The sequence below is a fragment of the Mustela nivalis genome (genome assembly GCF_964662115.1).
Source record: "Mustela nivalis genome assembly, chromosome: 3".
Taxonomy (NCBI): domain Eukaryota; kingdom Metazoa; phylum Chordata; class Mammalia; order Carnivora; family Mustelidae; genus Mustela; species Mustela nivalis.
The window spans coordinates 29,588,811-29,601,232 of NC_139022.1; the positions used below are offsets into that span (position 1 = coordinate 29,588,811).

Here is a 12,422-nt window from a genome sequence, read left to right on the forward strand (position 1 = left end):
CCCATTGTTTTCATTTGTAGTTAAAGCTGCTAATATGTGGCTTATTTGTTATGAAATTGTTAGAGGGTGAAGAACCTTACAGAGTATGTGAATTATTAAGTTTTAAACAGGTTGGCTAATATGGTTGATTATGATTATTAATAATTTAATAAAGTGACCCTTATGATACCTGAGTAAACACCTTATAGAATCAAATGGAACACTGAACATGATTTGCCACATTCTATTGTCCTCAAATTCTGGATCAGTTGGGAGTATGAATATGGAATATGAGCAAACTTCTATTATCTGACTGGTTTATGATTAATCTTGATGACCCTGTGACATATTTGAAAAATCATTTTAGTATCCTCTCAGCCCATATCCCTGTGTGTTTTTCTGACATTTGGTATACCTTTGAGTATATGATACCCTCACGTTGTCTTTTCTGGAAAATATTCTTTGTTCTCATCCATTAATTTTAACTTACCTGAAAAATAACTTTCAATTATGTGTTACAAACAGAAGGTAAATACTACATTGCTACTTAAAGTAAAACACAATTATTGCAGGGATCACAATGACTATTTAAGAAAACTAATCTGACTCTCCTGACAAACTGACAAATTGGAACATACAGGTAGCTACACAACTGTCTTCCTAAAGGGCTGGGTCCAGTATCAGTCCTCAAAATTGAGAAGATAATTTTTTTTATTATTTTTAGATGGTACATATACTTATACAGCAGTATCATATATACCAAAAGTGTCACCTTCCCTCTTGCACTCCTCAACATAGGTTATGCCATTTAAAATTGCATGCAATTTATGTTGTTTCCAAAATGTGAAACTGAAGAGCAAGAAATTTTATTTTCAATTAATTCCTGAAAAACACTGGACATTTATTTTGAATGCATGTGAACAAGATTAAAATAAAGGGAGGATAGAAGAAAGAAGACGGGATGAAAAAAATGAAGACCAAAGCATTCATTTTTATATTGATTCTTTCCCCTTTTTTCCTGCACAATTGAGCCTACTTTCCAGTTTAATCCTTCATTGAGAACATGGTCACAGTGTCCACAAAGGCTCCCATTTACTATTGACATGAGAAGAAGCCACTATCAAAACATTTCTCCTGACACTCTTTGTGTACACTTGAATCTGCCCAGTGCTCTCTTCAGAGCTCCAGTCACATCCTTGTTCCTCAGACTGTAGATGAGTGGATTTAACATTGGTGTAAGGATTGTGTAGAACACAGAAAAGACTTTGTCCTGGGCTGGCCTGTGGTAAGAGTGTGGAAGCATGTAGGTGTACATGGCAGCCCCATAGAACAAGGTCACCACTGTCATGTGAGACGAGCAGGTGGTAAATGCCTTCTTCCTCCCCTCCACTGAACTCATGTGGTGGACTGTGGTTAAGATTCGGGCATAAGAAGCAATCACCACAGAGAAAGGAATCAGCAGCATCAGAACACAGCACACATACATTACTGTCTCATAGAGGGCAGTGTCTGCACATGCCAAATGCAGGACTGCAGGTGCCTCACAAAAGAAATGGTTAATTTCACGGGAGTTGCAGAAAGGAAAGCTCATGGTGATGGGAGTTAGAAGGAAGCCATCCAAAGAGCCCCCAAACCAGGAACTTGCTATGATCATCCAACAGACACGGTAACTCATAAGTACAGGATAGCGAAGGGGTTTGCAGATGGCCACATAGCGGTCATAGGCCATGAGGCCCAACAGGAAAAACTCAGCTCCCACAAGGGTGAGGTAGAGGAAATGCTGAGCTGTGCACCCCATAAAGGAGATGGTTCTTTGACCAAGCAGGTAATCAACCAACATCTTCGGGACAATGGTGGAGATGTACATCAGGTCAATGAAGGACAGGTGACTAAGCAGGAAGTACATGGGAGTGTGAAGTCGTGAATCAGTGTGGATTAAGAATATCATGACCCCATTTGCTATCAGTGCAGTGAAAAAGATGATAGAGATAATAGCAAAAAGAAGGCCCGAGATGTCCTTCCTGTTGAACAGTCCCATGAAGATGAAGTCTGCAGAGGAGGTGTTATGCACTTCCACTGATCCCATGACAGTGATGCTGTGACCTAGAATCTTTTGAATAAAATGACATTATTTTGAGAGAATTAACATAACAGCATATGAGCTGACTCTTAGACAACAAAATTCTGAAAGTTGGAGGACAACATTTAAAAATATTTTCTTACAACTTTGGCACAGATATCTAGCAACTAATATATTCTAGATGTTATTTTTACATAAAATCGATAACCTTGAATTAATATTTCTTTAAATACATTGGACAAGATGATGTCAACAGATGTTATTTTACTATAGTGACACATATAACAACACAGAAGGGTGTAAACCATGTTATTCAGTTCAACATACCCTGATGTGTGTGTGTGTGTGTGTGTGTGTACATATTGCCTTATGTCTGTTTAAATTGGTACCCTTATTAAATGAATTTTTATTATAATCAACATTATCACCAATTAAAAATATCTCATTACTGACTACGAGTAGTTTTTCTCTGCCATTAGGTACAAATAAGTGATCTGCTGTATGGGTTGTAAGAATTAAGAGTATCCTCTTGGTTTCAGTTCATCTGTGTTGCAGATGAAATTGTATGGGAGAAAATAAAGTATAAAATGGAAACCATTCTTGCAAACTCAGAAAAAAGAGGCAAGTTACTCCTGCAGAATTACTTTAGTTTATTTTTAAGACAGAAATTTAATTTTAGGATGATGAAGAATTGGCATCAGGATTATGTATAAGCATCAGCATTAGTCAGGTATTAGCATTTAACATTAGCAATTAGAGTAAATAGCACAGAAACATATATGGTAAGATATAAACCACCTATTATTTTTGGAAATTAAATTTTTATAGTGATTAATAATTAAGAAAAACTGATGGTTTTATGTAATTTCATGTGATGGTAAATCTACAGTTGTAAAATATCTACAACAAAGTTTTTTAAAGTTAAGGATGATTTTTCATGTCCTTTAACATTAAATATGTCAAGGCAAGATATATTTTACCAATATGTTTTTGAGGTTAAGTGACTAAACTAAACTATGTTCCTATAAATATTCTAAAAATATAAACATTTTAGTGAACAGCTCAGAAAACAAAAAGCTATTAAGAATAATTGTGAAGGGGGAGAGACAAGGTGGCGGGGAAGTAGGAGGAGGCTCGCTTTCAACCTGTACCCTAAAGTGAGCTCATTACCTTCCAAAGAACTCCGATCACCCACAAATCAGCCTGAGATCAGAATTATACACGTCTGGATCTCTACTGGAGCAGAAGATGCCAGTGGGCAGGTAAAGTGGAGTAGGAAAGCTGGGCTGATATCGGAATATACACAAAAGGGGGAGGGAGCCACAGAGGTGACCCATTAGAAAGTAATATCCCAATGCGAGAGTGCCCTGTGCCTGGGGACCAGCATTAACTCAGGAGTCTGGTAGAAAGCACTCAAAAAGAGCAAAGGATCATGGGGGAAATTGCGGGAATCGGGGTGTTAGGGTCTGGGCTTAAGCCCCCAGACCCAGGACAGCCACCCCTGGTGCAGAGCCAGAGAGAGTGCAGCAGAGAAACCAGGTCTTGGTCCCTGAACCACCAGCGCACCTGAGAGTGCATGGCTCCCGGCTCCCATGAGTGGCTGGGAGCCTCACCAGCCAACAAGCACAGCCTTTTTGCAGTCCCCACGTGAGTGCCCTGCCATGCCATCAGAGTCCAAATCTTGCCCCCGACCTCCCCTGAAAGATGTGCACACAAACGCCAGCCAGGTGCTCTCAACCTGAAAGACCAGGCACTCCCAGCCCTGGCCAGAGGGAAAATCTCAGTGTGTGATCACTGTTTTGAACTTCCCTAGCAGTCTGGAGCTGCCCAGACAGCCGCTGCTGTTGTGGTTTTGGGTACAAGCAAAAAATCCTGAGTCCCTAGCGACCGAGAATGGGAACCTGCTCTGCCAGCCCCAATGGGGGAATTTATTAGGGCTCTGCAGACCAATTGAGGCTTCTCTCTAAGAGGGAGGTCAGGGTGCAGTTTGCTTTCCTCTAAACCTACAAAAACCATCAAAAGCGGTCAAGAAAAGACAGAAAAACAAAAGTGAACAAATATAAAAAAAACTCCAGAGAACAAAAGCCTGAAAAAAACAGTTTCCTCAGAGCCCACCCCCTTGAGGGGGGCGGGAGGACTTAACTGAGAGAACATCATTGACAGAAAACCCACATGGCAGGCCCCTCACCCAGAAAACCAACCAGGAAAGAGGAAAAAAAAAAGACGATAAGAGAACAACCACCACTACTTCATAGGATAATTTTTAAAATTAATTCAATCCCATTATTTTGGCTCATTTTTTATAGCTAATGTTTTATTATTATATAGATAATTTTTTAACCTATTTACCATCACAGTGAGATGTCCAGTACATCAAATTCCATAATAACCTTCTAATCTGAACTTTTGATACATACACCTGTGTTTTCCTTTTGCATTACTATTTTTTAAATTTCTTTTTTTTTAATTTTAGTTTACTTTAGTCTAGTTTATTCCTTTTTTAATTTTTATTTTCTAATATTCATATAGAAGGTAAACGTCAAGGTAATCCCCTTTCCCCAATCAATGCCACCCCTATAGGTAAACCAATTCCTAATCCCCCCTTATCAAAGGAAAGTTGAGCCCTTTTAAAAGATATCAAGATACATCCGGGAAGAATCAAAACAACCTTCCTCACACACACTGAGAATTTACAACCACTCACTCAACTTTTTCTTCCACCAGTATCTCTGTGTTTTTGTACTTGTCTTGATAGTATATAAATGTTACACTCAGGGTTCTTTTTGAAGAGTTTTTCCCTTTATTTGTATATATATATATATATATATATATATATATATATATATATATATATATGTAAATATATATACATATGAATTTTTTCTCTTGCCATATACTTTTATCAGTCTTTTTGTTTGTCTGTGTCTGTTTGTATACTTCATAAATCTTACCTTGGGGCCCATTTGGGCTGAACCTTCTCTTTTATCTCACCTTTCTTTCCTATCTCTCCCTCTCTTTTTTTTCTTTTCCTTTTCTTTTTCTTCTCATTTGGGTGGGGAACCCTGATTGCTCAGAGGCATTCCAGGGTGCACCTGGACTACACCACAGTCGATACACCCAGCTACACCCGTTCAGTCATCTCTCACCAAAATGACTAGGAGAAGGAAAGCCAACAGAAAAAAAAAAAAATACCCACTGCAACAAAGCTAATGGCTATCAACATAGACAATATGTCGGAAAGAAAATTCAGGCTAACAATTATCCAAGCAATAGCTAGGTTGGAGAAAGCCATGGGTGACCAAACAGAATTGATTAGGGCCCAACTGAAAAGGACCAGAGATGATGTTTTCAATATTAGGGAAGAGCTAAAAGCTACCAGGGATGAGCTTCACAATGCTGTCAATGAGTTCCCATCTAATCTAAAATCTCTCAAAGCTAGGGTAACTGAGAGAGAAAATAGAATTAGTGATCTGGAGGACAAACAGATAGAGAGAAAGGATCAGGAGGAAGCCTGGAACAAACAGCTTAGAAACCATGAAAACAGAATCAGGGAAATAAATGATGCCAGGAAACGTTCCAACATCAGAATTATTGTAATCCCTGAAGGGGAGGAGGAAGAAAGAAGTCTTCATGAAACAAGTTCTTCATGAAAATTTTCCGAATCTCATGAATGGAACCATCATTCATTTACTAGAGGCCTGAAAGTCTTCCCCTCCCAGATTACAGATTTTCGAAAGGGGTGGGGGGTGTGATGTCGGGGTACCAGGTGTTGGGTATTATAGAGGCACAGATTGCATGGAGCACTGGGTGAGGTGCAAAAATAATGAATACTGTTATTCTGAAAAAAAAAAAAAAAAAGAAGAAGAATTGTGAATGGGCATCTCAGTGGCATAGTTGGTTAAGCATATGCCTTCAGGTCATGATTCCAGGGTCCTGGGATTGAATCCTTATCTTCTCCTTCTGCCATCCCTTATTTCTGCTTGTTATCTCTCTCTCCCTCTCTCTTTCTTTGGTAATAAATAAAACCTAAAAATAATGATAATTTTGAAGAGTTTACTTTGTGCCAAGTGCTTCATATCTATTGATTTGCTGAGCTTCACAATAAACCTTTCTCACTGATGGCAGAATTATGAGTGATGCTCTAATGGTCACATATGCTATTAATGGCAGAGATTTTTGGACCAAGCAGTGTTTGAATCACTGTGTTCTCACCTACATTCTAAAAAACCTAGGCATTTAAATTACTTGTCAAATGAAATGCACCGACAATGTGAATCTATTAAATTTTAACTATATGTATTAATTAATGTGGTTAATAAAAATGTCATAACTCAAAATACATCACATAAATTATTATAATCATAACTGCTTATTTTTAATAGGATAAACTCTTATTTTTTTCTTGTTTATCTTCTTTTGGTGCTAATTTTAAGAGCTTTGAGCTAAATTTTATAAATTTCCCTGACACCATGTATCATTTCATTATTTTCAATCTGCCTCATTTTTCTTCTACCTTTCTAATTTCATTAAAGGAACACATTAACATATGTATCTCTTGGAAAATGTCAAGTTTATAGAATAGCCTATATATATTCTAATAAGTAGAATTCTGTTTCCACATCTCCCACATTTTGGGGCCTAACTTTTATCATGTTGTATGATCCCAGTAACAGAGAGATGAGGTATTGCTTTCCATGGTCTAGTAGATTTATTTGTTCACCATTTACATGCATTCTAAAATCTTTTAAAAATATTCTGTCCCTCAAGTTTTTTTTTTTCCTATCTCATCTATCTTCCTACCAGTAACAAAGGCAAACATTAAGTCTTCTCTAGTTCTCATCTGATTGGCCTTCTTCTTTTTTTTGTATATAAAAATGTCTAATTAGTTATTGTGGACATCCCTGCTATAAACATTGGGGAGCATGTATCTCTTCAAGTCACTATGTTTGCATCCGTCAGGTAAATACTTAGCAGTGCCAAAATCTGGAAAAGCCCACATGTCCATCAATAATTCAGTGGATAAATAATTTGTATTATATCTATCTATCTATATCTATCTATCTATATATTTGAATATATATACATATATATGAAATGATGAAATTTTATGGGAGAAAAGTAATATGTGGAATTTAAGAAACAAAACATATAAACATTAAGGGAAGGGAAGAGAAAATAAAAATAAGATGAAAATTGAGAGGGAGACAAACCATAAGAGACTCTTAATTCTAGGAAACAAACTGAAGTTGCTGGAAAGGAGTAAGGACGTAGGGGATAATTGTGTGATGACATTAAGGAGGGCATGTAATGTATTGAGCACCAGGTGTTATTTTCAACTGATGAATCACTAAAGTCTACCTCTGAAGCTAAAACAACAAAACAACAATAACAACAGCAACAACAACAAAGGTCTACTTGGTCAAAGGCAAGTTCCATTTGGTTAAATTTATCATCTACTCTTTTACTATGAGGAAGGATAATGAGAAGGAACTGTATTTGTTGAATATATATATATATTCATATATATTGTATTACATGCAATATAATTATACAATAATTGTACAATTGTGTATATATGTGTTATATACATATATAATATATATTCATATATATATAGTAAAGTTATGTTGAGCAGAGATTGTATTGCTTTGTTATGTTTAGCACAAATAAAAATGATCAGAAAATATCAGAAATAAATACTATGTAACTTTATATAGATATTTCCTTCTGAAATGATGTAGTAGACATAGAGCAAAGCAAAATTTAAAATCAGATGAAGTGAGTTCTTTCCCTGATATTAATGTATTCTGTTGCTTTGGCTTCTCTTCCCAAACTCAGCCTCAGTTTCCATTTATATTAAATTTAAATAATATAATATGCAGGGTTGCTCTATGGATCAAATGAGAAACTCTTAGGTGAATATATTTTATAAAATGCAAAGCAAAATGCCAATGTTTTATCCATATATGTTAGTTCAAAACTATTGGTAAGTATGTAAGAATCTCCAATTTATTATTCAAGCAATCTGTATATTGAACTAAAATGCATGAATTTGATTTGTAAAATACTCCTGAGCTTCAATTCAATGGGCTCTGGTAACCCTGGCAAAACTACTTCAGCTGTTAAATTCTATATTTTTTCTCTAACTTTCTCTTCAATTATAGGAAATGGCCTTTAGCATAAATTTTCAGAAATATATGCATCACTTTTAAGCCTGAAGAGAATCAAAATATCTATGAGAAGAATACATATGCTCAGTCTAGAAATTATAAGAACACAAAAAACTTATTGGATAAAATTTGCATGACTTTATTGGATGAAATTATCTTCAAAATTTACTTAAATTACTAATTTTTACACTATATCACAAATTGAAAGAAAAGTAATGTGTTTATGCTGTCATGACATTTATAAATAAGTATTCTTTCTTATTTTGTAAGGGGTACATATTTAGTTGAGTACAGATATTTGAAGTTACTTCTCCCGCCTAACTGAAGTTAGTTTATGATTCATGCTCCAGCCTTGGATGATCATTGGGAGCATCTTTTGAATCAAGTTACAATAGAATCTCTAAGTTTTAAGGTGCAGCATTTTCCTAATTCTATATGGCCACTTGTGAACTTCCTGCCAAATGAAAGAGCAGACTCTATGTTTTTTTGTTGTTGTTGTTTTGTTTTGTTTTGTTTTCTTTTTTTCCAGTGGAATGGCACCATTGCTAGGAAGCTCTGTGCTAACTTGGATTAAAAATTGCCCCGTGGAGCCTCCTTCTTGCCCTCTAGATCTGCTCAGAAGCAGCGTTTTCCTTTTTTAACTTTAAGCCTTTCATAATATGAATGTGGTTAGACTTTCTTCATGCTTCTCTGTGCCAAGTTATGCTTTCTTGTTCTTGTATACATTCATGAAGACCTTGCCAAAATGCTCAGGTTCCAGGTAATAACTTGAGATGATCTTTGGCAATGTTCATGTCAAAATGCAATATCTCAATTTCAACAATTACTTCAGGTGAAGTTTATTCAGTGCAGAATACTCTAGAAATATTATTTTTCTGTTCTTATATTGATACATCACACTTTTGGCACATTCTGTACACATTTAAAGTCTTCTGGTTGAATCCTTACATAATAATCTCTCAAGCCAGGGCAATTCATAGTTGTGCAGTTTTGAAGCTAAATACAAAACTTTACATTTATCCCTAAATCTTCTGTGTACTCCTAAATTTGGCATAGTATCTCAAAATTTTGTAATCATTAATAATAAAATCATATTAAAGTAAGATTCATAGACAATTAAATGTCAATGTAATTAGACAATTTCAGCAATTATTTATTTTTTTTTAGAACATCACTTGAAGGAGTGACTTAGAAGCACATTTTTTGTCAAACATATACCCGCCCCATGCCTGAGCCCCTGAACAGATCACATACCTGGATAGCCACATCTACAGAGACCCACGGTTTCTGATTGAAGTTCATTTTATGGTATGATTGGCATAAAAACAAACAAACAAAAAACAACAATAAAACTTGAGAACCTCTTCCAGACTGAAATTGAAGAATATAGGCACCAGTACAACCTTTAAAGGTATTTATGGAAAAATGATATGTAAAAACATTTTCATCCAAGTGCTCTTGGCTTGAAGTCAGAGAGCCTATGGGAATCTGTCTATGTGTTGTTAAGGCAAGCACCTCCACTTCCCAAACTTCAGTGTCCTTTTCTGTAACAAAATGTCAAGTATACAAAAGCAGTCATGCCAGTGGTGGTGGTAGTGGAGAACCCCAGCAGGAAAATAGGAAGCTTTTTTTATTGGTGCCCAAAAACCAAGACTAAATGCAAGTTTTTCATTTAACCTCTCTGTGTATTCCAAGTAATATTGTCTGTATCCTTTCTAATTCACAAGGCCAATTTTCCCCTAAATCTTTAGAAAAAGAAAAAAAAAGAGAGCAGGAAATATTTTGCAAAGATCATATACACACAGACATAAAAAGGTATTTTATAGAAAAGAAGATTCTCTGCACTATTCTATTCAATAGCACCATGACAATTGGTTATTTGCAATGCACACTCTGGGTAATTTCCCAGAATAAACAGACAGTCCACTTCTCATTGTAGTTGGGTGGGGGACATTGAGCAGTCATTACCTCACTAACCTTGCACATGAGATTTGAAGCCCATGAGTTTAGACAACCCTTCCTCTGTTTCCTTATGTTTAACTTGCATAAGTTTTATTTACATCATATAAAGAGAGTTAATTCACTCAGAACCCTAGGAAATGCTGAGGAAGTTCAGTAATTTCCTTATTCTTCAAATACTTAAAGTCTCCTTTGAAGAACTAGGCTAAGCGCTCATCAGGATTTGATTTGTCATCTGTGAGTTTCTTGAAAATTTCAACAGACCTGGGTTTTCATTAAGGTAATAAGAAATGAGGAATAAACAGAGTTGTTCTAGATAATCTAAAAGCTTAGATGATTCACTGAATTTCTTAAATTTGAACAATAATTTTGCATTGTTTAGAAAAACTTCAAACTATTAAAGCCAATAATTTGATTTACAGAAACTTTCAGAATGATTTATTCATTTGCCCAATATCATGTTTGGCCTCATCACCCCCATTCTTCAATACTTTTCTCAGCCATGCAATCTGAATGCTATGTATTAAAAACAGCTTGCTAGACACATTTTTTGGTATGCATAAATTAGGAAGGTAAGGCACATCATCAATATAAAGAAAATCACCCTATGTCTAATTTTATTTTTTTTAAGATTTTATTTATTTGCTTGAAAAAGATCACAAGTAAGCAGAGAAGCAGGCAGAGAGAGGGAGAAACAGGCTCCCTGCTGAGCAGAAAGCCTGATGTGGGCTTGATCACAAGACCCTGGGATCCTGACCTGAGCTGGAAGTAGAGGATTAGCCCTCTGAGCCACCAAGGCGCCCCATCCTATGCCTAATTCTATACTAAACTTAGGTCCAACTAAAGAAAGGTAATCTTGTCACTTACTCAGAGTGGAATCCTCTCCATATAGCCATTCAGAGTAGGATGCATTGTTAAAAGGTAGAGATGGTCATATAAAATTTAGTAAATAACAACAACAGCAATAACAGCAATAACAACTAAGAAAAGAATGAGGAATGAACAAAAACTTTCTAGGCAATGGAGGTGATATGTTACTGGAAGATAAATAAATGATAAAGATGAGTGGATTTAAATTATCCTCTAGTTTATGTTGACAAAAAAAAAAAAAAGCACAAGGTTATTTTTAGTAAAGGATATCTACAATGGGAAAACTTTCAAGATCTGGCCAATCTGTACATCTAGGTGTCCTCTGCATGAAAGCCTAGCACACAGGGGTATTGAATTTAGATTCATGAACTTGAATTTCCTGAACTATAGACTATAATTATTCTTAGCAAATGATATTGGAATTAGCACAAAGAGAGATGTGCAATTTATTAAGAGCTCTTTTGCAATATAACTCTACAGAAGGAAGTATTAAAAGAATGTCATCCTAAAATCCCTGAAATGTTTTGCATTGCCAGGACAAATCATACAAATTTCCAGCTTCTACAAAAGTATGTTAATTCTTGCTTCCTGTCTTTACAAGAAAATACCCAGAAACCAAATAAAAACAATTGTGAAAGCGTGAGAAGGCAGGAAGAAAGCTGCAGACCATTAAAGAATGCTGAATCCTCTCTGGGTGTTCTGTGTTTGGGTTCCTGGGTGCCAAGGGGAAAGCCTAGGGTGAGAAGAAGCAGGAGCTTAAATAATTTTGTGAGAAGGCAATAAAATGAAGTGCACTTGGAAAGAGCAGGTCTCTTCCCTATGGATTGCAGCAGATATTAATGAGACAGATATGTCACAGTTAATTAGAAGTGTTTCATGGGGTAGAAGAGAGTGAGCCCTAGTGTCATAAGGGCTTTGAGAAAAGTGTTTCAATCACTGGACTCACAAATGCAAGTCCCTTATTTTCTTAGAATTTCATCAGAAATTTCCTCTAGCAGGTTTTCCTCCTACAGAAATGTGGGGGACTATTGTGAAAAGACATAAAAAAAGATGAAAAACAGCCCAATTCATGTTATTTATTTTAGCATTTTATTGGCAGTCTAATAATAATTATTCTATTTGTGTATAAAGGCAATGCATACACTGGGAAAAATAAGAAAATGTTTAAAAATTTAAAAGATTCCCCCCCAAATTTACAAGCTTTCTTAATATCCAGAAATAGGTGCCAAAAACATATATAGAAGGTCATCCTTACAAAATTGCATTTCAAACATGTGTATGCATACATACATAAATATAATACATACATATAACATTTACATATAAACACATATATATGCAAGGGTATGTGTATGTATCTCATA

At 35.7% G+C, this 12,422-nt stretch overlaps 1 protein-coding gene across 1 annotated transcript; it reads right to left on the bottom strand.

The window, feature by feature from the left end:
• Positions 1-672: 672 nt before the first annotated feature.
• Positions 673-11,786, bottom strand: LOC309861042 (olfactory receptor 2T1). The gene is made up of 2 exons (XM_082723490.1): positions 11,726-11,786; positions 673-2,082 (listed from the first exon to the last, which is right to left on the bottom strand). The coding sequence occupies exon 2, from the start codon at positions 2,063-2,065 to the stop codon at positions 1,100-1,102; it is 966 nt and encodes a 321-aa protein (XP_082579616.1). The 5' UTR covers positions 2,066-2,082; positions 11,726-11,786; the 3' UTR covers positions 673-1,099.
• Positions 11,787-12,422: the final 636 nt, after the last annotated feature.

Bases quoted from the DNA above. Each gene is read 5' to 3' on its own strand.
- LOC309861042 (XM_082723490.1), bottom strand. From the start codon at position 2,065: ATGGGATCAGTGGAAGTGCATAACACCTCCTCTGCAGACTTCATCTTC.